This window comes from Peromyscus leucopus, chromosome 1, assembly GCF_004664715.2.
Source record: "Peromyscus leucopus breed LL Stock chromosome 1, UCI_PerLeu_2.1, whole genome shotgun sequence".
Taxonomy (NCBI): domain Eukaryota; kingdom Metazoa; phylum Chordata; class Mammalia; order Rodentia; family Cricetidae; genus Peromyscus; species Peromyscus leucopus.
In genome coordinates this window covers 58,301,989-58,322,587 of record NC_051063.1, presented here as the reverse complement: position 1 = coordinate 58,322,587, position 20,599 = coordinate 58,301,989, and the positions used below count along the sequence as shown (strand labels likewise).

Sequence of the window (20,599 nt, the reverse complement as noted above, 5' to 3'; positions counted from 1 at the left end):
AAGCAGGGCTCGAGCTGAGAGACGGTGGGCTTTGTTGAGGATTATGGGGCTGGAGGCTGGGTAGACAGCATGCCTGGCCCTGGAATTGGTTCCTTGTTCTTCCCCAATCCCCCATCCCTACCCCTGACTCCAGAGCCACTTTCAGTTCCCAGCCTTGGCTTGCTGGGCTCCTCATCCTTAGAGTCACAGGAAATCTGAGCCAGTGGCCTGAGGTTGAGAAATTAAAAGAAGTGTGGTCTTAGACATTTTGGGTGATGGCATCTCCAGAATGGTACATGGGGACACCGCAGAGGCACCTAACAGGGACTTATGGATGAAGGACAGAACGAATACATGAGAGAGGAACAGATGGGTGTGTGGATGGTGGCTGGCTGGGAGGCGGTTGGATGGAGGGATGATGGGTTACTGAGTAGGTGGCCGGGTGAGTGGCAGGCTTGGGAGCTGCCCTGGGGCTCCAGTGGGTCGTGATAGGTGAAATCTAGCCATAGGTGCTGGGCCCACAGTGTCATTAGCTTCAGCTAGAGTGGCCATAAGAAAATCGACACTATCATCCTTCCTGGTCCAAACCCAGGACAGCAGGTTAGCAAGAAACCAGAAGGGCAGCACTGGAGTGAGAGCTGAAGGGAGGGGTCACAGTTCACAGTGAAAGCAGAGAGAGGTGGAGAGAGCGGGGGGGGGGGGGGGGGGAGAGGCCCGATTGTAAACGGGCTTTGGGAGGCCAGGTCTGGTGTAGGAGCATATATCTGTGTACAGCAGCCTCCCGCCCTTGTGTGGATTGTGCTGGCTAGTGTTTTGATAAGCTAGAGTCATTTGGAAAGAGGGAACCTCAATTGAGAAAATGTCCCCATCAGACTGGCCTGCAGGCAAGTCTGTGGGTTATTTTCCTGATTAATGAGTGATGGTGGGAGGCCCAGCTCACTGTGAGTGGAGCCACCCCTGGGCAGGTGGTCCCGGGGTATGAAAGGTTGAGCAAGCCCTGGGGAACAAGCCAGTAAGCAGTGTTCCTTCACAGCCTCTGTTTCCTTCCTGCTTTCAGGTTCCTGCCTTGAGTTCCTGTCCTGACTCCCTTCAGTGATGGGCTTGTGCAGGCCTGTTAACCCTTCCTTCCCAAGTAGCTCTGGTCATGGCGTCTTTATCACAGGCACAGGAAGCAGGACGCTGTCCCTTCAGAGGTGGCAGCTTTAGCTCTGTGAGGCAGCACCAAGTGCCAAAAGTCTTGCCTGGCACAGTGCAGAGGGCAGAAGACAGAGCCGTCCTCTGGGGCTGTACCTGCGCATCTCAGAGGGTTCTCAGTGCCCTCCAGAGGGATACAAAGAGACTTCCCATGCCCCCCTGCCCAAGGGTCTGTTCTCTAGAAAGTAGACACAAGGGGACAGAAGCCAGCTCTGGCTGGTTGCCATGTCCCCAGTACCCAGCCAGAGCTGGCCCTGCCTGGCACCTAAATCAAATTAATAAGGCAGGGTTGAGGGACAAGAAACAAAGGCACCCCTCAAACTCTCCCTCCCCCCAACCAGCCATGCACTCTTTGAGAAGTGTCCCCACCTCGGCATCCTCGAGAACTAGTTATGGTGGTCTAACCACAAGGTCAGTGCCCACATGGCTACCCTTCCAGGTCTCCACTTCAGCAAGACTCAAAATTTAAACTTCTCATTCAGTGAACCTTTCACCCGAGCTGGGCCCTAGCCTTCTTGTGGTGCTGACTCTCCTCCCCTCCTGGGCCCTCTCCCTGGTCCACTTCCTCAGCTCGTTCCCCCAGTGCAGGCCATGTGGTCTCTGACCTGGTCCGTGGTGGCACAGCCTCCCAGGTCCTCCCCTGGCTCATTCCCCGGGGCTGGCATCCAAAGCGCTTTCAGAGAAAGACAAAGCCAACTGTCATCCCCTAGTCCTTGGCAGAAAACACCAGGCAGATGCCACAGCCCTGCAAGGCCACAGCCTCCCTCTCAGAGTGGCCAAGCACTGTTGCCTGGGAGATTCCATCCCAGAAGGAAGCTGGAGGCGCGGCTACATGACACACAGTGTGTCTCAGATGTCACCTTTGGAGATGGGAGGCCATTTGTGAAGGATGGACAGGACAGAGCAGGCTGGAGAAGCTGGGGGGTGGGGGTGGGGTGGCCAGTGGCACTTCCCTGAGGACTCAGCGGACCGGGCACAGGGAGCAAGGCTGATGGACCTTGATCAAGATGTGACAGGCAGGCCAGAGGAGCCATAGCCTGGCCAGGAGAGTGGAGGGTCAGGCAGGGGTTCCAAAGCCGCTGGGTCCATGACCCTCAGGCATGGATCTCAGGCCCCAAGGCCCTCTTGGACCAAGATTTACAACTTGGGGAGAGCGGGGAGCTTGGTTCTGATGCCTTTCTGGGCCTCAGCTGCCCTAACTAGGGAGATGCTGGGCCTGTGGATACTGTGATGGGCATTGCTCAGGCCGTGTTCACCTTGGGGCGTTCTTGCCCATGCCAGTTTTCCAGGCTTGCTCTTGCTCCGCCCCTACTCCCCACAGGTGCCCCACCCCACTTCCCATACAGGATCCAAGGCCCAGGGAAGACGCTGACTCCGGGTCACACAGCTTCTCAGGGGCCCCTCTGTTTCCTTGGGTTTGGGGAGAGAGAGAGAGGAGAGAGAGAGAGAGAGAGAGAGAGAGAGAGAGAGAGAGAGAGAGAGAGAGAGAGAGAGAGAGAGAGAGAGAAGAGAGAGAGAGAGAGAGAGAGAGAGAGAGAAACTACGATTGTGTTTACATGTTGGCGCCCAGCCCCATTTCCAGTCTAGAAACCGCAGAAACAGAGAAGCCCAGGAAGTGAGGCACTCACTCCTCGCGGCTGCCCTCCCCGTAGCTCCGCGTCTCCTGGCAGGAAGCGCTAGGACACTGCCACCCGCCTAAACAGCCAAGAATTCCTTCTTCTGAGGCCCTGCGGGAGTCAGCAGGACCCCAGCAGCTGGCGGCTTTCAGATTGAACACGGAGGCTTTGGGCTGGAGCACAGCGGGGACTGGGAAGGGGACCGGCCCCCGGGGCGGGCGGACTGATCTGTTCCGATCTCCTCCGACACCCCCGCCACCTACGGGGAAAGGGCTTGGCGAACAGCTGCTAGGAACTGTCAACAAAAGGTTCGGTGACCCTCTGCGTAGGCCTCATGGAGGTCTCTGCCTCTCTCAGCTGAGGCCCCAGACTCCAGAAAGGGTGCTCAGGACCACACTCCACCGCCTCCAGCGCTCCGCCAAAGGACTGCGGAGGACTAAGGTGAGCCACAGGTGCCCACTCTCCTCCCCACATCGACTTCGCAGAGACACAGGGCGGGGGAGGGTAAGAGGGCAGGCTTAGGCCACGGGAGTCAGCGGTCTACGTGGCTTTGAGCAAAGTTAGCCCGGAGGACCCTGGCCACCCAGAAGCCCCAAACTGGTCAGCTTGAACCTACAGCAGGAACAACAAACAGATAAGCGGACTGCATGCTTAAGCGGACTGCATGCTTCAGCGGGCTGCAACAGTTCACTGCCTCCGTCTTGCCTCTCTGCTCAGCGACCTCTGAACAGTGCTTGGCTCCTGCCAGGGGACAGTTGAGCTCAGTGAGAGGGACGGCTCTGGTTCAGGGGACAAGGACTTCCCCTTTGCCCTTCCCCAGGACCCTATAGAGGCAGCAGGGAACGGAAAGGGTCAGACCCTGTCTTCCAGGTCCAACTGTCTCCTGTGTTCAGTGCACCCTTAGCTACTCTGCCTGGGCCTCAGTTTCCACATCTGTAAACTGAGTCTGAGGGCTGTTTCCCAAAACAGAGCAAATAAAGCCATTTCAGTTACAGCGTCCTTGGCGACCACAAAGACTAAAGCAAAAGCTTCTGCAATTTTGTTTGAAGCATCAGTGACCTATACTGAACCCCATGGGTCACAGCCTTAAGAAGTGGGAGAAGTGCCCTGAGAGATGCAAGGGCAGAGGGCGACACTAAAGAGGCAGAAGGAAGGTGGCTTCTTTTCTGATGGTCCCCAAGGTACCAGGCTGGTGCAGCCACGACCAAGTCACCACCCACTGCTCTCTGTCCTAAGCAGCTTCATGGAAAGCGCCTCTCCGGGTGGATCCAGGCAGGACAGCAGGCAGGCCTTGTCTCCCCGTGTCGAACCAGGGGGCTTCCTTGCCCGTTGGCAAAGCCCCATCCTTTCCGAGGACTGGGAGTCATCGGTCCAAGTCAGGAGTCTCTGGGATTCATTTTCCAAGGGTAAGTGCAGTTCCAGCAGGGGTCCTCAGCGGCCCTGGCAGGCAGAACTGTCCCCATTCCCAGAGGAGGAGCAGAGGGCAAGGACAGGAGCCTGCCCCAGGGACCTGGACCCATTAGACCGTGGGGAGTCAGGGCAGGTGGAGCTGGGGGGTGGAGGCGGGGCCCTGCGAACTTTGGCTGCTTGGATCTCAGCCCGGCCACCGCCCCCAGATCTCCACTAACTGGGTACAAATACTCCCTGCCTGCGGCCTCCAGGCCCGTAAATACAGCGGGCTAGGAAGTGGACAGACAGACACATAGGCCTGTGGCCTAGGGAAGCCCAGCAGGTAAGAGGCCTTGCCGAGGCTTCCTGCCAGTCCAGAGGCGGGTGCGGGGGTGGCCTGGGGCCCACATGCTTGCTACATAGCTAATGGGGTGACAGTCTCTTCTCCCTGGAAAGCTTGGCATTGGCTTACCATCTATAAAATGGGTGTATGGTTCTATGGTGAGGATGGTGTGGGTGGGACCAGGTCACCCTTCTGAATGTCCGAGTCCCTCTTCTCAGCTTAGGGGTGTTAGACCTGAGTGGGGAAAAACATTTCCACAGCTGCCTGATTAAAGCAAGCTGTATTTAGAGGTGTACAAGGGACTGGCCAGATGGCAGTCTCTCCCTAAGTCGGGGTTTCGGAGGGCAGCCCCTCCCTGGCTTTTGAGGTCCCTTTTATGGGGAAGGGTTAGGTTGATAGAAAACAGCTGTGGAGATTATCGGCTGTTAGCACACGGACAGAAGAGTGGGGGCCTCGGAGGTCAAGGCCGCCGGTGGGGTAGGTAAGTGCAAGAACACGTCATGTGGAAGGGGGGTCACCACCGGTGTTCAGGGGTTTAACAAGGCTGGGCATATATCCTGGGGTCACAAGTTCAGCACAGGTTGAAAAACATGGCTTGCAGGATACATTCGGTTTCCGGAACAGAAACTGCTTGTAAGGCTTGGAGACTTAGTAACAATGTATGACATCGTGGCTCCTTAACAAGGTGGCTCTCCTGTTGGTTTCACAGGTGGAAGAAACTTCTTCTAAAAGCATCAAGGAAAGTCTCCTCCAAGAGAAAATCGGGGAGAGCAACACCCACCCTCACAGAAAGTTCCTGAGGCGGGACTGAGGTTCCAAGTGGAACAAAAATTTGGCTGACGGTGTCCTTGAACTTGGCTTCTGGGTACAGGTGGGACACAGCTGACACTACCACCTAGCTACCTCTTCACGAGCAGCCCCCTGTCTCAGACTCCTCAGAGCCTGGGGAGCTCACCCTACTGTCCAGCTCTGTCTCTTGTGGACTCCTGACCCACACTGCGATGTGCTCCCTTCCTGTGCCCCGGGAGCCCCTGCGCCGAGTGGCTGTGACTGGGGGCACCCACGGAAATGAGATGTGTGGCGTCCACCTGGTCCGGCATTGGCTGCAGGCCCCAGGGGAGCTTCAGAGACCCAGTTTCTCAGCCATGCCAGTTCTGGCCAACCCAGCAGCCACAGCTGCCTGTCGCCGTTACATGGACCGTGATCTCAACCGCACCTTCACCCTCACCTTCCTCAAGTGAGTAGGCTTGGCCAGGTTGGCTGGTCCGCATCTGGGTACTAGCATCCCTGCAGACCCACCCCTGTGGAGAGCAAGCTACCCTTGCCTTTGCTCATTGACCCTCTGGTTTAGAGAGCTCCAGATCATAGTCACCTCTTCCAAAAAGTCTATCCTGATGGCAAGCTGGGTCAGTCACTGAACCTTAGGCCAGACTCTGGAGTGAGATTAGCATGGGAACTAGGACCAAGGTGTGAGCCTCAGGTTACTGGGGACACAGAGGAAGTGGGAGGGAGTGCTACATGAAGCCTCCAACCTGGCCAAAAGCAGTCAGGGAAGGCTTCTTGTAGGAGGTAGCATTCTCAGCCAAGCCCTCAAAGGTGAGAAGTTAGCCAAGAAAAAGGAGATTGATTGAGATGATGGGACTGGTGTCCCCTACTCCTTTCCCCACAGTTCCACAGTCACTCCCGATGACCCATATGAGGTGACAAGAGCCCGAGAGCTGAACGAGCTACTGGGTCCCAAGGGCACAGACCGGGCCTTCGACTTTATCCTAGACCTGCACAACACCACAGCCAACACTGGAGTCTGCCTCATCTCTGCAGGCTCCCACAACGCCCTCAACTTGCACCTGTGCCACTACCTACAGGTGGTCCCTAGAGGGCAGGAGAGGGAGGGCAGGGAGGGGACAGAGTGACCTGTGCCACCTCTGCCTGTCCCCTGTCCCCAGGGGCCTGCCACCTGCAGGTACTCCAGACTCTCTGGAACCTTCCAACCAAGGGAGAGAGGTGGGGCAGGGTGGATGACTCTGTGCTTCCTGTACACTGCTCTTCCCAGCCTCAGTGCCTCAGTTTCCCTCTCAACAAGGCCTGGGTCCTGACTGGCTCCTCTCACCCCACAGCGGCAGAACCCGGGGCTGCCCTGCCGCCTCTTCCAGTACGATCCACCAGGGATGGAGACCTACAGCTTGGAATCTGTGTCCAAGAACGGAATCTGTGAGGAGGATGGGGAATCAGCAGGGAGGAGAGGAAAGGGGCCAGAAGGGCGGAGTCAGGGCCTGGAGAGGCGGAGTTGGAAGGGGTGGGAAGACGCTCGGAGGGCGGAGTCAGGACCCAGAAGGGCAGGACCTCCTTCCTGTAGGTGTCTGGGCCTGGGACACCTGCCTGACATCTCCTTTCCTGGTCCCCAGGTCTGGAGATGGGCCCCCAGCCTCAGGGCGTGCTGCGGGCCGACCTGTTCTCACGGATGAGAACCCTGGTGGCGTCCATTCTGGACTTCATCGAGCTCTACAACCAAGGTGAGGCCCCACAATAGCTTGCAGGGAAACTAAGGAAACTAAGGGCTGGCTCCTGGAAAACGGAGAAATGGACAGACGGTTATACCCAACCTCTACATAGGCATGGCTTTTCCCGCCTTGAGATAGACATCTACAGGAACTTGGGCAAGGTGGACTTCCCACGCACCTCAGACGGTGACCTGGCTGGCACTGTGCACCCTCAGCTGCAGGTCGGTACTGTGGGGAGCGTGTGGGGGTTACCCTGAGAGTCAGACAGAGCCCCCACTACCTTAGAACCGTGGCTGGACCAGAGGCTGATCCAGTCCATGCCTGCACTTGTTGCCCCACCATGCACCTGGCATTTGGAGCCACAGTAATCTTCACACTCCTGGGTGGCTGCTCTTTGACAGAAGAAGCAGAGGGGAGGGGACAGGAACCAAGCCACTTGATTGGAAATGCAAATATTCTTTTCCCATGGATATGTGAGCAGACCCGTGTCTGTGAGCTAACTGTCCACAAGGGGTCGCTGTTGAACAGGGTCTTGTGCAGTCTTGACGGCCTTTTCCTGCAGCAGTCTTAGTACCTTCTAGAGCATTTGACACCTGGTAGAGCATCCTAACTGCCCATATGCTTTGCAAATGCTATGTAACAACAGTTACATTACAGCTATTTTCGGGAGTTTACCTTAAAAAATATAAGCATGTTCTATATTTTGTCCAAGAGGGGACTGTACAGAAGCAATTCTGGTGAGAGGGTATTTCCTGATGATGTCATAGCCATACTAATTTGCATAGTATACTCCATGAAGTTCTTGTAGTTGATGACACATCTCTCAGAACCAACCCTGTCTTCAGTCAGTGCTCCTTGGCAAGCCTGGAGTTACTCCCTCCTGGGGAGTATGGGGTGCAGAGGTCATGGCCCCAGCAACCTTGGCCTTGGCTCTTCTCCTAGGACCACGACTTTGAGCCATTGAAGCCTGGTGAACCCATCTTCAAGCTGTTCAGTGGTGAGGACGTACTGTATGAGGGGAACTCCACTGTGTATCCTGTGTTCATTAATGAGGCTGCCTACTATGAGAAGCACGTGGCTTTCCTGAAATCTGAGAGGATCCAGGTCTCTGTGCCTGCCTTGCCAGAACTGACCTCCAGCTCCACCCTGGCCCCCTAACCCAAGTCATACATGCCTGGTCTCATTCTCCCTTTCTGAACAATCAGTCCTAAGGCATAGTTCCAAGCCCAGGGTCCACTGTCCTACCCTGGGCACCACGTCCCTTGCCAGACAACCAATCTCATGATATAAATGCAATGTGCCTGGAGACCACGGTTCCTGTTCTCTGCCCAGCATGGCCTCTCTTCGAATAGGGAGGTGGGTGGAGGAGAGGAGGGACGTCCACAGGACTCTGCACGGACCTGCACGTGTGAGCATAGCATGCTGAAGGGGAAACTGGGGGACGGGCCACCGGTGTAACCCTGGACCTGGGAACAGTGGTAGCAATCTCCGTGCCCACATTTAGCCACACATCCTGGAAATAGAGAGAGATCCTATATGTAGAGAAAGATCTGGAGAGGGACTTCTAGGACCCCAGACATGTGCCCATGTAAGCATTCAGAGCTGTGCTTGTCCAGGTGTGTGCCTACCCAAGTGTTCTTAGCGTATGTGTGTGTTCCCAAGAGTCCTGGGCCCGCAAATGTTCTTTTTAGGTGATCTGTACGTAGCTAAGCACATGGCCCAGATGCAAATTTCCATGTGAGTCAAGGGATTCAGGACGCAGAAGGGGTGTGCCCAGGACAACTGCCCAGCTGCTGGGCACTGGGGGGAGATGGTTGGGTCGGGGCAGAAGGAAGCTTACCAGAAGCCAAAGTCCCTTTACCGCCATCACCACCCTCTCTACCTTCCCCCACCCACCAGCATCAGGGGAGTGAACATGAACTGAAATCTGAGAGGGTCCGGGTCTCTGTGCCTGCCAGGACTGACCTCCGGCTCCACCCCTGGCTCCCTAACCCTACAGCAATGTCCTAGTGGTGCCCCCCAGTCCTCACCCAGGTGCCCCCCTGGGCAGGCACAGCATTGCAAACCACCCAGGAAAGGTCAGGATGCTGGGGCCCAGAGCTCTGTGCTGCTGCCGCACTCTGGGCCTCTGCAGACTGCCTAGCCCATTCATCTCCCTGCGGCCACGGCTGCCATGCCGCCTCCTGGTATCGAGCTGGGAGATGAGAAGGTGTGAAGGATATGGGTGCGCCAGGGACCAGCTGGCAGACAAGATGGATGAGGGGGCAGCGGAGGCCAGCAGGAGCCTGGGGCAGGAAAGCAGGCCAGTTAGGGAGGGGCGCAGGATGGCTCGCCTTGCATAGTGTGCATGTGTTCACATGCCGGCCTGTGTCCCCGGTGTGGACAGACTATGAACACATAAAAGCTCCATCCACTGTCCTGCCATGACTGGGCCTCTGAGTTCATGAGTGTGCTTGTAGGCATGTGAGTTAGCATGTCTATGCTCACGTGTGTGTTTCCCATCACATGTATCAAAGGCAAGCACACACACGTCAAGACCCAACAGAAGCCCAGGCTGGCCCACTTTTGGAGGAGGAACTGCAGACTGGGAAGAACCCCCAAGCCTCTCCTTTACTCTCCTCCTCCCTCCCACCACACTGAATCCTGGGGTAGGAGCGCTGGGGCACACTTCGCTGGAGTTCCCTGGGAGACTCTGGCACCCTTACTTGCAGACAGCACCCCTTTCTTGCCTGACTGAGAGCTCCAGAGCCAACGTCAATGTCTTTCACACCGTGGAGTATGGATTTGTGCAGGGTGGGATCCTCCCTTCATCCATGTGTGTGTGTGTGTGTGTGTGTGTGTGTCCCCGTCCCCGTGTCCGTCCGTCCATCCGTCCGTCCGTCCAGCTTCAGGCTGGAATCTGAGGCTGAGGGCATGGAATGAGTGGCAGAGAGAGGCAGGACATTCCTGCCTGAGTACACTACCCCCAGAGAAAAGCACCCCTCCAGCCGTGGGTTTGGGTCCTACCCATTTGCCCCTGGCAGAGACCGTGGCTTCTATGAACCGAGCCTAGCACCAGACTCTAAGGAAGCCTAGGTATTCCCTCCCAGGGTGGGCTGAGGTGGCCTGGCCAGGTGAATTCTGTGGGCCATTTAGTACAGGCCACTAGTCAAGGGGTGCCCTCAGCTAAGGAAGTGTGGGCTTAGAGGAAGCCCCACCCCTGGACAGTGACTAGGTTTCCCTCAGAACAGATGGGGAAGCTTGGAGGAAGTGCCCGGCAAGGCTGGAGAGGGACCAGTGGGTCGAGTGGAAGCACAACCTGCCTCAGTTTACCTTAATGAAGATGACAGGTGACCATCGGGTGAGGATATGACCCCTGCTGTGCCGTTCTCAGCTAAGGCTGGATCATCCCAGACAAAGTTGATTATTCACTGAAGCCAGGGAAACTGAGGCAATCAGGACTGGTGGGAGGATCTGAATATCTTACTACCGAATCTGGAGCTCTCCCCGTCCCTCTTGTGTTTCCTGCTTGTCCCTTGCCCCATGCAATACCAGTAGGCTGGGTCCCAGGCTAGGAGGGAGGGCATCACCTCTGCACTTAGCCCTCATCAGCTGCCTCCCCTTCAGCCCTTCCATCTAGCCAGATCCTGGCCCCCCGTGGACACCAGGCTGTCCTCAAGATGGCACCCCACCCCCACCTGCACTGGGACCATTGATCAGGAATAGCTGGGGGGCTCTTAGCTGGAGAAGAGAGAGAGGGAGAGCTTTGCAACGTCACAACCTCCCACCTGCCCCCTTCCACATGCGCCTGCCCCTGGAGCTAAACCCAGCCAGTGGCCCAGCTCCAGACACTACGATCAGAGGTGGTTTGGAGACGCTCCCCTCACCCCCAGACATCCCAGAGCCAGACTTTCTGAACATCCAGACCAAGTGCCAGCTCAGGAGGACAAGCCTTGGCCAGGGACGTGGACAGTCGAGGAGTGAAGGACAGTCCTGGAACTGGGGACTTGGGCACGCTTGCGAGTGAAGTGTGCTGCTGAGCACAGAAGCCAGTGTCGCTGGCTACCCCTCCCTGGGTGAGGCTGCATCCCAGCCTGAGCAGAGATCCGCATGGCAGGTCGGTATGGTGCAGGCAGCAGAGGTGGCCTCATAAGTGGATGGGGTTCCGGGACTTGGGCAACTGGGTGGGGGACTCCCTAAGCTACGGCCTCAGATCCAGCCGATCTTTCCCAAAGGTCTCCACGCCCTGCCGCGATCCCAGGATCTTGTAACATGTCAGTCTGCATGGGTCAGGGGCAGTCAGGGCTGTGACAAAATCCTGTCCTCACTGCTCTGTAAGCAGTCCAGAGGCACTGCCTACCCAGCGTCATGTTAGACACCTCTAGCCACCTGTCTGTTTTATTGTTTATAATTATTGTTTCCTGCACATATATGCATGCTAGTGTGCATGGTAGGGTGGGGCAGCCGTAGAACTCCTGCAGGGGGTCAGAGGACAACTTTTGGGGAGTCGGTTCTCTCTCTCCAGCTTGGTTGGTTCTGGGAACGACACTCAGGTCGTCTGGCTTTCATGGCAACCATCTCCCCTGCTGAACCATCTCACCAGCCCTCCATCTCTCTCCATCTGTCTGTCCAGCAGCCTCCTTTGCTCAGGCTTACCTGGTGGCACTGTTGGGAATGGAGACCTGGCCTCCTGCCTCCCGGCCATCATGGATTCTGTGGGTCCTCCTGCCTCGACTGGAATGGTGCTCACTGGTTTTTGTTTTTCCGCATTGAACAGAGGTCTCACGTAGCCGAGGCTGACCTTGAATTCTGTATATAGCGACAGCACCTTCAGCTCCAAGCATTGGGAGTACAAGTGTGCACCCACCACATCTGGCTCAAAATAACCTGCTTTAGAATCCAGTGTGGGCATTGAAAACAAGTCCCCATACATGCTAGGCAAGTGCTCAATTGCTGAGCTATATCCCCAGCAAAACCTTTAAATTGTGGCAAGGATATATAATGTAAAATTTACTGTATTGACCATGTTTGAGCATACGGCATTAGGTATTAGGACATTCATGGCTGTGTATCCCTCACCACAGTCGGCTTATATCTCTTTGCATTTTATAAAGCTGGAACTCTCTCATCCCCACTGAACATTCTCATCCTCCTGGGTCCTGGAACGGAACTTTGTGTTTCTATAACTTTTTACCTTCTGTGAGTAGAATTACAGAGTTTGGCCCTGTGCTTCTGGCTTCTGGTTTATCTCACTGAGCAGAATGTTCACACACACACACACACACACACACACACACACACACACACACCCTCAGAAAGTCCTTTCCTTTGCAGGGTGAATAGTAGCCCACTGTGAGCTACATTTTATTTACCTACTCATCTGTCAGTGGACACTCAATTGCTTCTGCCTTTTGGCTATGGCAAGCCATGCTGCCCAGAGGTGGGTGGGCAGACACCTTTGTGTGGGCTCCTGTTTTGGTGACTCATGTTTAGTTTTGCAAGAAGCCTCTGATTTCCGCAAAGGCTGCACCATTTTAAATTCCCACCAACCCTAGGATTCCAGTTTCTCCATGATTTCACCCACACTTGTTAAATTCCGGCTTCTTTTCTTGTCCTAGCAGCCATCCTGATGGCTGGACCTGGTGTCTTACTGAGAATAGCATCACTCTTTTTTATTTGTAGGTTTTGAATCAGAGTCCTATCCATTCTGTTTGCTTGTTAATTTTCTTTTTATTTATTTATGTATTTATTTATGTATTTATTTATTTATTTATTTTGAGACAGGGTCTCATGTGGTCCAGGCTGGCCTCAAACTCACTATATAGCTAGGAAGAGCCTTGAACTTCTGATCCTCCTGCCTCTACCTCTCAAGTCCTAGCATTACAGGCATGTACTACCATGTTGCTGTGTTTTTAATGTGGTGCTGGGGATCAAACCCAGCATTTTGCGCACACTAGGCAGCAAGCAATCTAGCAGCTGAGCTGTGTCCCAGCCTATCGCCATTATTTTATGTTGATATTTATCTCCTTCCCGTGGGTGCTGGTTAGTTGTCAACTTCACGCAAACTAGAGACATTTGGGAAGAGGGAATTCACCTGAGGAACTGCTTCAATCAGATTGGCCTGTGGGCATGTCTCTAGGGCATTTTTCTTGATTAAAGATTGATGTGGAGGATGCAGTCCACTGGTGTGTGGTGCCACCCCGGGCAGGGGGTCCTGGGTCGTGTAAGAAAGCAGGGTGAGGGCCAGGTGGTGGTGGTGCACGCCTTTAACCCCAGCACTCAGGAGGCAGAGGTAGGCAGATCTCTGAGTTCAAGCCAGCCTGGTCTACAGAATGAGTTCCAGGACAGCCAGGGATATACAGAGAGAAGCCCTGTCATGAGAAACAAAAACAAAACAAAACAACAACAGAGAGAGAGAGAGAGAGAGAGAGAGAGAGAGAGAGAGAGAGAGAGAGAGAGAGCGCGCTGAAGGAGCCCTGAGGAGAAAACCAGTGAGCAGTGTTCTTCCCTGGCTTCAGTTCCTGCCTCCAAGCTCCTGCTGGCATTCCTACCCCGACTTCCCTCAATGATGAGCCAAATAACCCTTTCCTCCCCAAGTCACTGTCGGTCTTGGTGCTTACGACACCAACAGAAAGCAAACAAGCACAGCATGCATGAACGTGTGTGTGTGTGTGTGTGTGTGTGTGTGTGGTGTGTGTGTGTGTGTGTGTGTGTGTGTGTGTGTGTGTGTGTAGTGTGTACGGTTGGGGGTGGCAGGGGTTGCACCGCCATGAACATCCTAATGCCATGAGTTGTATGCTTAAACATGGTTAACACTGTACATTTTTGTACATTATGTGTATACTCCAGCCACAATTTAAAGGTTTTGATGGGGATATACTCAGGTTTCAGGTCTAAGGAAGATCATTTAGATAATTCGGATGAACTGAGATCTCCCCCCCCCCCCCCCCCCCGTCAGCCCCTTCCCTGTAAACAACACTAGGCAGCTGGGGTTCCACAGACTTTCTAAGCTCCTGTTGCCCTTCCTCACTTTTACACCATCTGTAAACATGTCACCTACGGAGAGTCTCCTATGTGTCACACTCGGCTCTCCGCACCAATGTGCATGTCTGCCCTAGGAGACAGGGAACCTGGGGGTCCCCTGGGGGTCCAAGAGCCGAGACAACTCGGCCAAGGCCATGCAGCTCTTGTCTCTGCTCTCCAGAATCTTCTGGGGAAAGACTTTAGATCAGGAACAGTGACTGTAATCCCAGCACTTGGAAAGCTGAGGCAGGAGGAATCCCTCCAGTTTGTGGCCAGCCTTGGCTCCCGAATGCTACCATGCCTCAAACTCCCATCCAGACAGTTGTGGTGACACATGGTTGTAACCCTAGGCCTGGGAAGTAGAGGCAAGAGGCTCCAAAGTTCAAGGATATCTTCAGTTACAATATTGAGTTTGAGGCCAGCCTGGGCTACCTGAGACTGTGTCTCAGAAAAAAAAAAAGTTTACTGTAACTGAATATGGGGTGATGTTTTATGACAAAATTGGGAACAGAAGCCTGGCAGGGAGGGAGGCCTTCCGGAAGAAGAGGTGTGTGGATACTACCTGAAAGATGAGGCTGAATGGACAGTGAGTCAGGCCGGCAAGGTCAGGGCTCACAGATTCACCCTCTCTCCACAGTCTTCCTGTCTGCTGGCCTAGGGGTACTTGCTCCCCCAGAGACCTACCCCCCACCTGTGACCGGTGCCAGCTGGGAGCCCCAGCTGGGGATGTCCTTCCCATCAGGTTCCTGCACCATGCCCACAGAAGGCCAAGCCATGGTGGAGCCCACTGGGCAGGGCCCCAAGAACCCACGTGTGTCCGGTGTGATGGTACAGTTGGAGATGAAGCCACTGTGGGAAGAATTCAACCAGCTGGGCACCGAAATGATTGTCACCAAAGCGGGCAGGTGTGGGCATGGACAGCGGGGGCTGGGCAGGGGTGGGGGCCACAGCCAGGCTGAGCACCTCCCTCCCACAGGAGGATGTTCCCCACCTTCCAGGTGAAGATCTTGGGCATGGACACATTGGCTGACTATGCTCTGCTCATGGACTTCATCCCGCTGGATGACAAGAGATACAGGTCTGGGCCCCGGGGGTGGGGGGTGGTCCTGAGGACAGGAACTGGACCCCAAGGGCAGGCGGGGTGATGTGGAGCCCTTTTGAGTTCATGCCCAGGAGGCCTAGCCTGGAGCAATAGCCTTTAGGCAGAAGGAAGCCCAGCACAGAGAGGTGGGCTAGCCTGAGGCAGGCACAGACATGCACACATGCAGAATTAATTCCAAAACGAAGGATGCTCACCAGGCAGCCTGAGCATGCTGGGTCAGGATCAGCCTCTTCACCATTCTCTTGGCCAGACTTGGCACTGAGCAGGACGGGAACAGTCCTTGACCCCTCACTATGCTCCCCCAGGTACGCCTTCCACAGCTCTGCCTGGCTGGTGGCCGGCAAGGCCGACCCCGCCACACCTGGCAGAGTGCACTTCCACCCTGACTCGCCAGCCAAGGGTGCCCAGTGGATGCGTCAGATCGTGTCCTTCGACAAACTCAAGCTGACCAACAACCTGATGGATGACAACGGCCATGTGAGGCGCAAGCCACGGAGCCATTGGGGAGGGGCTGAGCGGTTGGAGCAGGCTGGCACTCGGACTGGGATGAAGCCTGGAGCTGGGGCTGGCAGGGCTGACATATTTGAATGGGTATCAGAAGGAAGAGGGGGAGGAAGGTGCGAGAGGAGGCTGTTCGAAGCCCAGGGGACAGCCTGAGCAAGGTCCTGAGGCCAGAAAGTATGGAGTGAGTTGGGAGGCTGCCAACTGGGCAGTGGGGCTGAAGGGAAGACAGGGAGGTGGTGGGGAGGCTCTCACAGGGCCAGGTGAGAACCCTGGCTCTTCCTCCCCGTCCGTGGATGGAGCTCCAGAGGGTTTAGAGCAGGTGTGCGTGTCTCGCCCAGCTGCTGTGTGGAAACCGGGCAGGACAAGATGGGGAGGCAGGGAGGCCAGGCAGAATACAGCTGAAAGATGACGGGGCTGGCTAACATGGGGATAGGTTGGAGCGGTAACCAGATTCTACGTAGTTGTGAAGGGAGAGCAGAGATGGGCCATGGGCAAGAAGGGGCAGAAGAATCGTGGGCCCAGGGAGGGTGGCTGCAGCGGCTGTAGCCCTGCACTCGACTCCCACCCTCCTACAGATCATTCTCAACTCCATGCACCGGTACCAGCCCCGTTTCCATGTGGTCTTTGTGGACCCACGCAAGGACAGCGCCCGCTACGCCCAGGAAAACTTCAAGTCCTTTGTTTTCACGGAGACCCAGTTCACAGCTGTGACAGCCTATCAGAACCACCGGGTGGGTCATACCAGAGCTCATGAGGGCCAGCCCATCTCTGAGTGGTGGATACTGAGGTTGGGGGTTCCTCCTGTCCCCTGGACATCTGCCTTCATGTTGGCTCTGGAGGTCCTAGGCCAAGGGGGTCTGGGTCCTGCTGACTGGGAGTTCCCAGGGGACAGAGTGTCTAAGTCAGGGCCCAATGGCTGGAGGCCAGCCCACAACTATACTTTCTCTCTGTAGATCACACAGCTGAAAATTGCCAGCAACCCCTTTGCCAAAGGCTTCAGAGAGAGTGACGCGGACTCATGGTACAACCTCACTCCCTAATCTAAGCCCAGCCCTGGTTCCACCCAAGCAGCTCCAAAGGCCTTCACTCCTGACTTGTTTCACGGTCATGTCCTCTGGCTTGCCCCTGGGATCCCTATCTGACTCTGACCACAATGTCTGGGGTGGGGGTTCCCCTTGGCCTCCTACCTGATTCCTGTTTGCCGTATCTTCAGGCCTGTGTCCCCAAGGCCACTGCTCAGCATCTCAGCCCGGAGTCGTAGCAGTCTCGGTCCTTGCCTGCTTAAGGGTTCTGCAGAACGAGAGAAAGGTGAGAACCCAGCCCAAACACAATGACAGGGACACACAGGCCTCTAGGAAGGGGCTTCACCGTGATCAGCAATATCCCCACCTAGGCAGAAAGGCCCAGGGAAGAGAGAGCAGGGCAGGAACATGGTATAGAACACAGGAGGGGTGCCTGGTGGGCTTCCTGGAGGAAGCAGATCCTGAGCTGGACATTGGAGATGGAAGCCCAGCGTGGGACTGGGAGAGGGTATTGGGATAGAGGAGAAGGTAAGGAAGAAAGTCCAGGCAGAAAAGAAAACAAGGAGAAATACTGAAGCAGGCCAAGATGGGCGACCAGGGACAAGTAGGCCTCAGTATTAGGACCGGAAATGTGAGGGAAAACTGGGGTCCTCTGAAACCATTTTCTCCCTCAGAAGCCAGTAAAAATTCAGCTTCCAACTCCAGGACCCCTACCCAGCCGCACCATCAGCTGCTGCCTGGCCCAGAGCTCCTGCTGGCCCCTGCCACCTACGGGCCCCTCCCTTACCAGGACCTGTACCCTGGAGCCCCTGGCCACGTTGGAATCCCAAGGGCTCGGCTGGCACCGTACCCTCTCCCCAACATCGGCACTGATGGAGATCAGGAGGACCCAACCCTCCCAGCCAGACTGGGGCTCCTGCCCTCCTCTGCCTTGTGCTTGGGGCCTAGCCAGGGCTCCCAGTGATGGCCAAGTGCTTTGGACGCCCTTTTACCCTGTGCCCACCTCTCCTACCCTCCTCTCTAGAGACATCTTCCACGGAGAGCAGGGCAACTGTAAGCCCTGATGGCAGCGGTTCCTGCCTCAGAGCCAGTCTGGAGCCTGCCAGCCTTGGAAGCAGGACTCCTACCCAGAAGCCCTGAATTCTGCCCCCCTGCCTCAAAGATGACGCCTCTAAATCCTGCTTCGATTGTCCTCCCCCTCATTAAACTGCTTGACACCAGAGGTCAGAGCACTTCTGTTCACCCACAGGAACTCCCAGACCAGATAATCCCAGCACCTTTGTAGGAATCCAAAAGCTGGGCCCAGGAGCACAGGGTGATGGTAACGGTGATGACACCAGCAAGGCTGTGCTTAGCCTGGTGTGTCCCCCACTTTGTGCACCCATATAAGGACGTAGCTGGCTCAGAGAGGCGTCTGCTCACAGTCACACAGCAAAATACCGCTGACACCCATCACTCCATTTAAGTGATGTGCTCCAAGGCTGGTCCTGAAGGCTAGAGGCCATCAAGGGGTGCTTAATATGATAGGTAGGGATCACACAGGCCAGGGGAGGGACGGGTGTAGACTCGGAGAGCCAATCAAGGCCGGAGGGAAAAGTCCAGGTGGACAGGGGCTGGAGTCCTGCTCGGCAGAGGCTGGTGGGATAAGGCTGGTGGAGGCGCGTATCCTTCATCCTCTTGGAGTGGGCGCCCCAGGACCCGGAGGATCCGACTCTGCTTAACCCAGAGCTCTTCCTGTGAGACCTTCTGGAAAGCACCGACACCCACAGGGGCGAGAGACAAGGAGCCCAGCAGATCTTCAGCAGCCTGCAGACATCTCAACCCCCCGAACCTGAAGTCAGGACCCACTCAATTCAGGTCACCCAAGTGTTCTGGAAACACAAAGATCAAAACAGCAGCGCAGCTTTGATAGGGAAGTCAAACTGGCCGCTTTTCTGGACACAGCTCCACTAGCTCTAGGCCCGGTGTTTCCCTCAGGTGGCGCTCTGGTTCCGGTACGCAAAACCTCGTCTGCCCTAGCCTAGCAAGCCCCGCCCCAATCAACCTCCGCTGCCCAATAGCAGCAAACCCCGCCTTCACGCCCCCGGTATGCCCCGCCCCCGAAGCCTCCGAGACTGCCCCAGCCGGCTTCGTGTGGGACGCCTCCGAGGTCCCGCCCCAGCAGACACTGCCTTGCCCGCCTCCGAGGCCCTGCTCCGCCAGGCCCGGTCCCCTCGGCCTCTGAGGCCCTTGCTCCGTCGGTCCCCGGCCGGCCCGCCTCCGATACCCGCCTCCGGAAAGCCCCGCCCCGCCCCCGAGGCCCCGCCCCAGCAGGAGCCCAGGCTTCCGACAGCCCCTGAGGCTCCGCCCCTCAGTCCCCAGCAACACCCCCTGCCGACTCTCGCTTAAGTCCCGCTCCGCGCCTGAGCCTCCGCGCCGCCGCGACTCCTCCCTCGCTGGCCGGCACCTCCATGTCCCGGGCGTCTGGGACATGCTGCCTGATTGCTTGTCCGCCGAGGGCGAGCGGCGCTGCCGGCAGCTGCTAGCGGGGACCACTGCCCGGCTGCGCTCGCGGCCTGCGGCGGCCGCGGTGCTCGTGCCGCTGTGCCTGGTGCGCGGTGTCCCGGCGCTGCTCTACACGCTGCGCTCCAGACGCCTGGTCGGGAAGCACAAGGGGGAAGTCAGGTACGGGCGCACCACCTGCGGCCCGCACAGCCCGCCGAATTTTCCCCTTCAAAAACTGGACTCTGCCCCTTACCGGAGCCTGGAGAGAGGCCGTCTGGGGCTCCCCTTGAGGACACCCCAGGGTCAATATCTGTGCCGCTGGGACACCATAGGCAGACTTGGGGTGTCTGAGCAGCAGGATACTCTTACCCTGCTGTCGACCCTCATGTCCTAACTTGCATTTCCAGTGCCTGTCGTCCTCTCCTCCCCGCTCCCCACTTACTCTAATGATACAAGGAGGTAAACTGCCTCCTGAAGGCCTGTGGTTCTAAGACACCCTTTGCCCATTCAGTTTCCCAGGTGGTAAGTGTGATCCCGACGACCAAGATGTAATACAAACGGCCCTTCGGGAGACCCGAGAGGAGCTGGGCCTAGAGGTGCCCAAGGAGCACGTGTGGGGTGTCCTGCAGCCTGTGTATGACCGGGTGAGCCACCCTCATCCTGTCACACTCTGTGCCCCAAGTGAAGGGGTGAGCCAGCCCTGCTCAGGGTCCGGGAAGGCTTGCAGGGTAGGCTGCATTGATCTGGGCTTGAAAGTCAAGTGGGAGATTTTAGCGTCGTAAGGGAAGGAGATTGTAAACACTTCAAACCTGTGAGTTAGTGAGCATGGCGAGAAGCCAAGGAAGAGGATTGGAGGGCTTGGGCATGACTGCCCAAGACCTCTGGATGGCAGAGCGAGGTCTGCCTCTCAGCTTTGCGTCACCTGACTGCTCACTCTCCTCCTACCCTAGAGAAAGGCCACCGTAGTCCCTGTGCTTGCCAACGTGGGCCCACTGGATCTGCAGAGCCTCAGGCCCAACCCTGAGGAGGTGAATGGGGGGGCGGGTACTGAGGAGCTGGGATGTCCTACCAGGGGACTCAGAGGCAGCCCTCTGCCCACCCTCTCTTTGTCTCTTGCCCACAGGTGGATGAGGTATTTGAGCTGTCTCTGGCCCATCTGCTGCAGGCCCAGAACCAGGGGTATACCCACTTCTGCCAGGGTGGCCACTTCCGCTACACAATGCCTGTCTTCTTGCATGGACCACACCGTGTCTGGGGCCTCACAGCTGTCATCACTGAGTTCACCCTGAAGTTGCTGGCCCCTGGCATCTACCAGCCCTGCCTAGCTGTCCCCGAGCTGCCTAGGAGTTGAGGTCTGGCCTTTAGGGGCCTCTGCCTTCATTTGAGCAGGCTACTCCAGAGCCGATTAAAAGAGTCTTTGACAACTTTACCTTAGCATCTTCTGTGTGGAACCGGGGGAAAAA

The 20,599-nt window shown here is 56.5% G+C and overlaps 3 protein-coding genes and 1 long non-coding RNA gene across 4 annotated transcripts; 3 read left to right on the top strand and 1 right to left on the bottom strand.

Moving 5' to 3' along the window:
• The first annotated feature begins 2,698 nt into the window (after window positions 1–2,698).
• Acy3 (aminoacylase 3) lies at window positions 2,699–8,330 on the top strand. Its single transcript, XM_028871746.2, is given in 9 exon segments — window positions 2,699–3,230; window positions 4,029–4,195; window positions 5,231–5,758; window positions 6,191–6,386; window positions 6,639–6,732; window positions 6,927–7,034; window positions 7,135–7,149; window positions 7,152–7,243; window positions 7,965–8,330. Coding segments are annotated over 7 exon segments (957 nt in total). The 5' UTR covers window positions 2,699–3,230; window positions 4,029–4,195; window positions 5,231–5,522; the 3' UTR covers window positions 8,181–8,330.
• A 6,166-nt stretch (window positions 8,331–14,496) lies between these two features.
• Window positions 14,497–17,012, bottom strand: LOC119088524. Its single transcript, XR_005092179.1, has 2 exons — window positions 16,818–17,012; window positions 14,497–16,501 (listed from the first exon to the last, which is right to left on the bottom strand). It is a non-coding gene; the product is annotated as an uncharacterized LOC119088524 (long non-coding RNA).
• Window positions 14,582–17,860, top strand: Tbx10 (T-box transcription factor 10). The gene is made up of 7 exons (XM_028871793.2): window positions 14,582–14,929; window positions 15,001–15,102; window positions 15,432–15,603; window positions 16,206–16,361; window positions 16,584–16,651; window positions 16,844–16,938; window positions 17,327–17,860. The coding sequence occupies exons 1-7, from the start codon at window positions 14,604–14,606 to the stop codon at window positions 17,614–17,616; spliced, it is 1,209 nt and encodes a 402-aa protein (XP_028727626.1). The 5' UTR covers window positions 14,582–14,603; the 3' UTR covers window positions 17,617–17,860.
• A 1,156-nt stretch (window positions 17,861–19,016) lies between these two features.
• Nudt8 (nudix hydrolase 8) lies at window positions 19,017–20,565 on the top strand. Its single transcript, XM_028871783.2, has 4 exons — window positions 19,017–19,316; window positions 19,648–19,780; window positions 20,087–20,164; window positions 20,260–20,565. Exons 1-4 carry the CDS (start codon window positions 19,123–19,125, stop codon window positions 20,485–20,487), a joined length of 633 nt encoding a protein of 210 aa, XP_028727616.1. The 5' UTR covers window positions 19,017–19,122; the 3' UTR covers window positions 20,488–20,565.
• The last annotated feature ends 34 nt before the right edge of the window (window positions 20,566–20,599 follow it).

What these genes read in the sequence shown, in the direction of transcription:
- Nudt8 (XM_028871783.2), top strand. Translation starts at nt 19,123, where the DNA reads ATGCTGCCTGATTGCTTGTCCGCCGAGGGCGAGCGGCGCTGCCGGCAG. An exon ending in AAGCACAAGGGGGAAGTCAG is followed by an intron (nt 19,317 to 19,647) that starts GTACGGGCGCAC and finishes TTGCCCATTCAG; the next exon opens with TTTCCCAGGTGGTAAGTGTG. An exon ending in TCAGGCCCAACCCTGAGGAG is followed by an intron (nt 20,165 to 20,259) that starts GTGAATGGGGGG and finishes TCTTGCCCACAG; the next exon opens with GTGGATGAGGTATTTGAGCT.
- Tbx10 (XM_028871793.2), top strand. Translation starts at nt 14,604, where the DNA reads ATGGACAGTGAGTCAGGCCGGCAAGGTCAGGGCTCACAGATTCACCCT. An exon ending in CTGGATGACAAGAGATACAG is followed by an intron (nt 15,103 to 15,431) that starts GTCTGGGCCCCG and finishes ATGCTCCCCCAG; the next exon opens with GTACGCCTTCCACAGCTCTG. An exon ending in CAGCCTATCAGAACCACCGG is followed by an intron (nt 16,362 to 16,583) that starts GTGGGTCATACC and finishes TTCTCTCTGTAG; the next exon opens with ATCACACAGCTGAAAATTGC.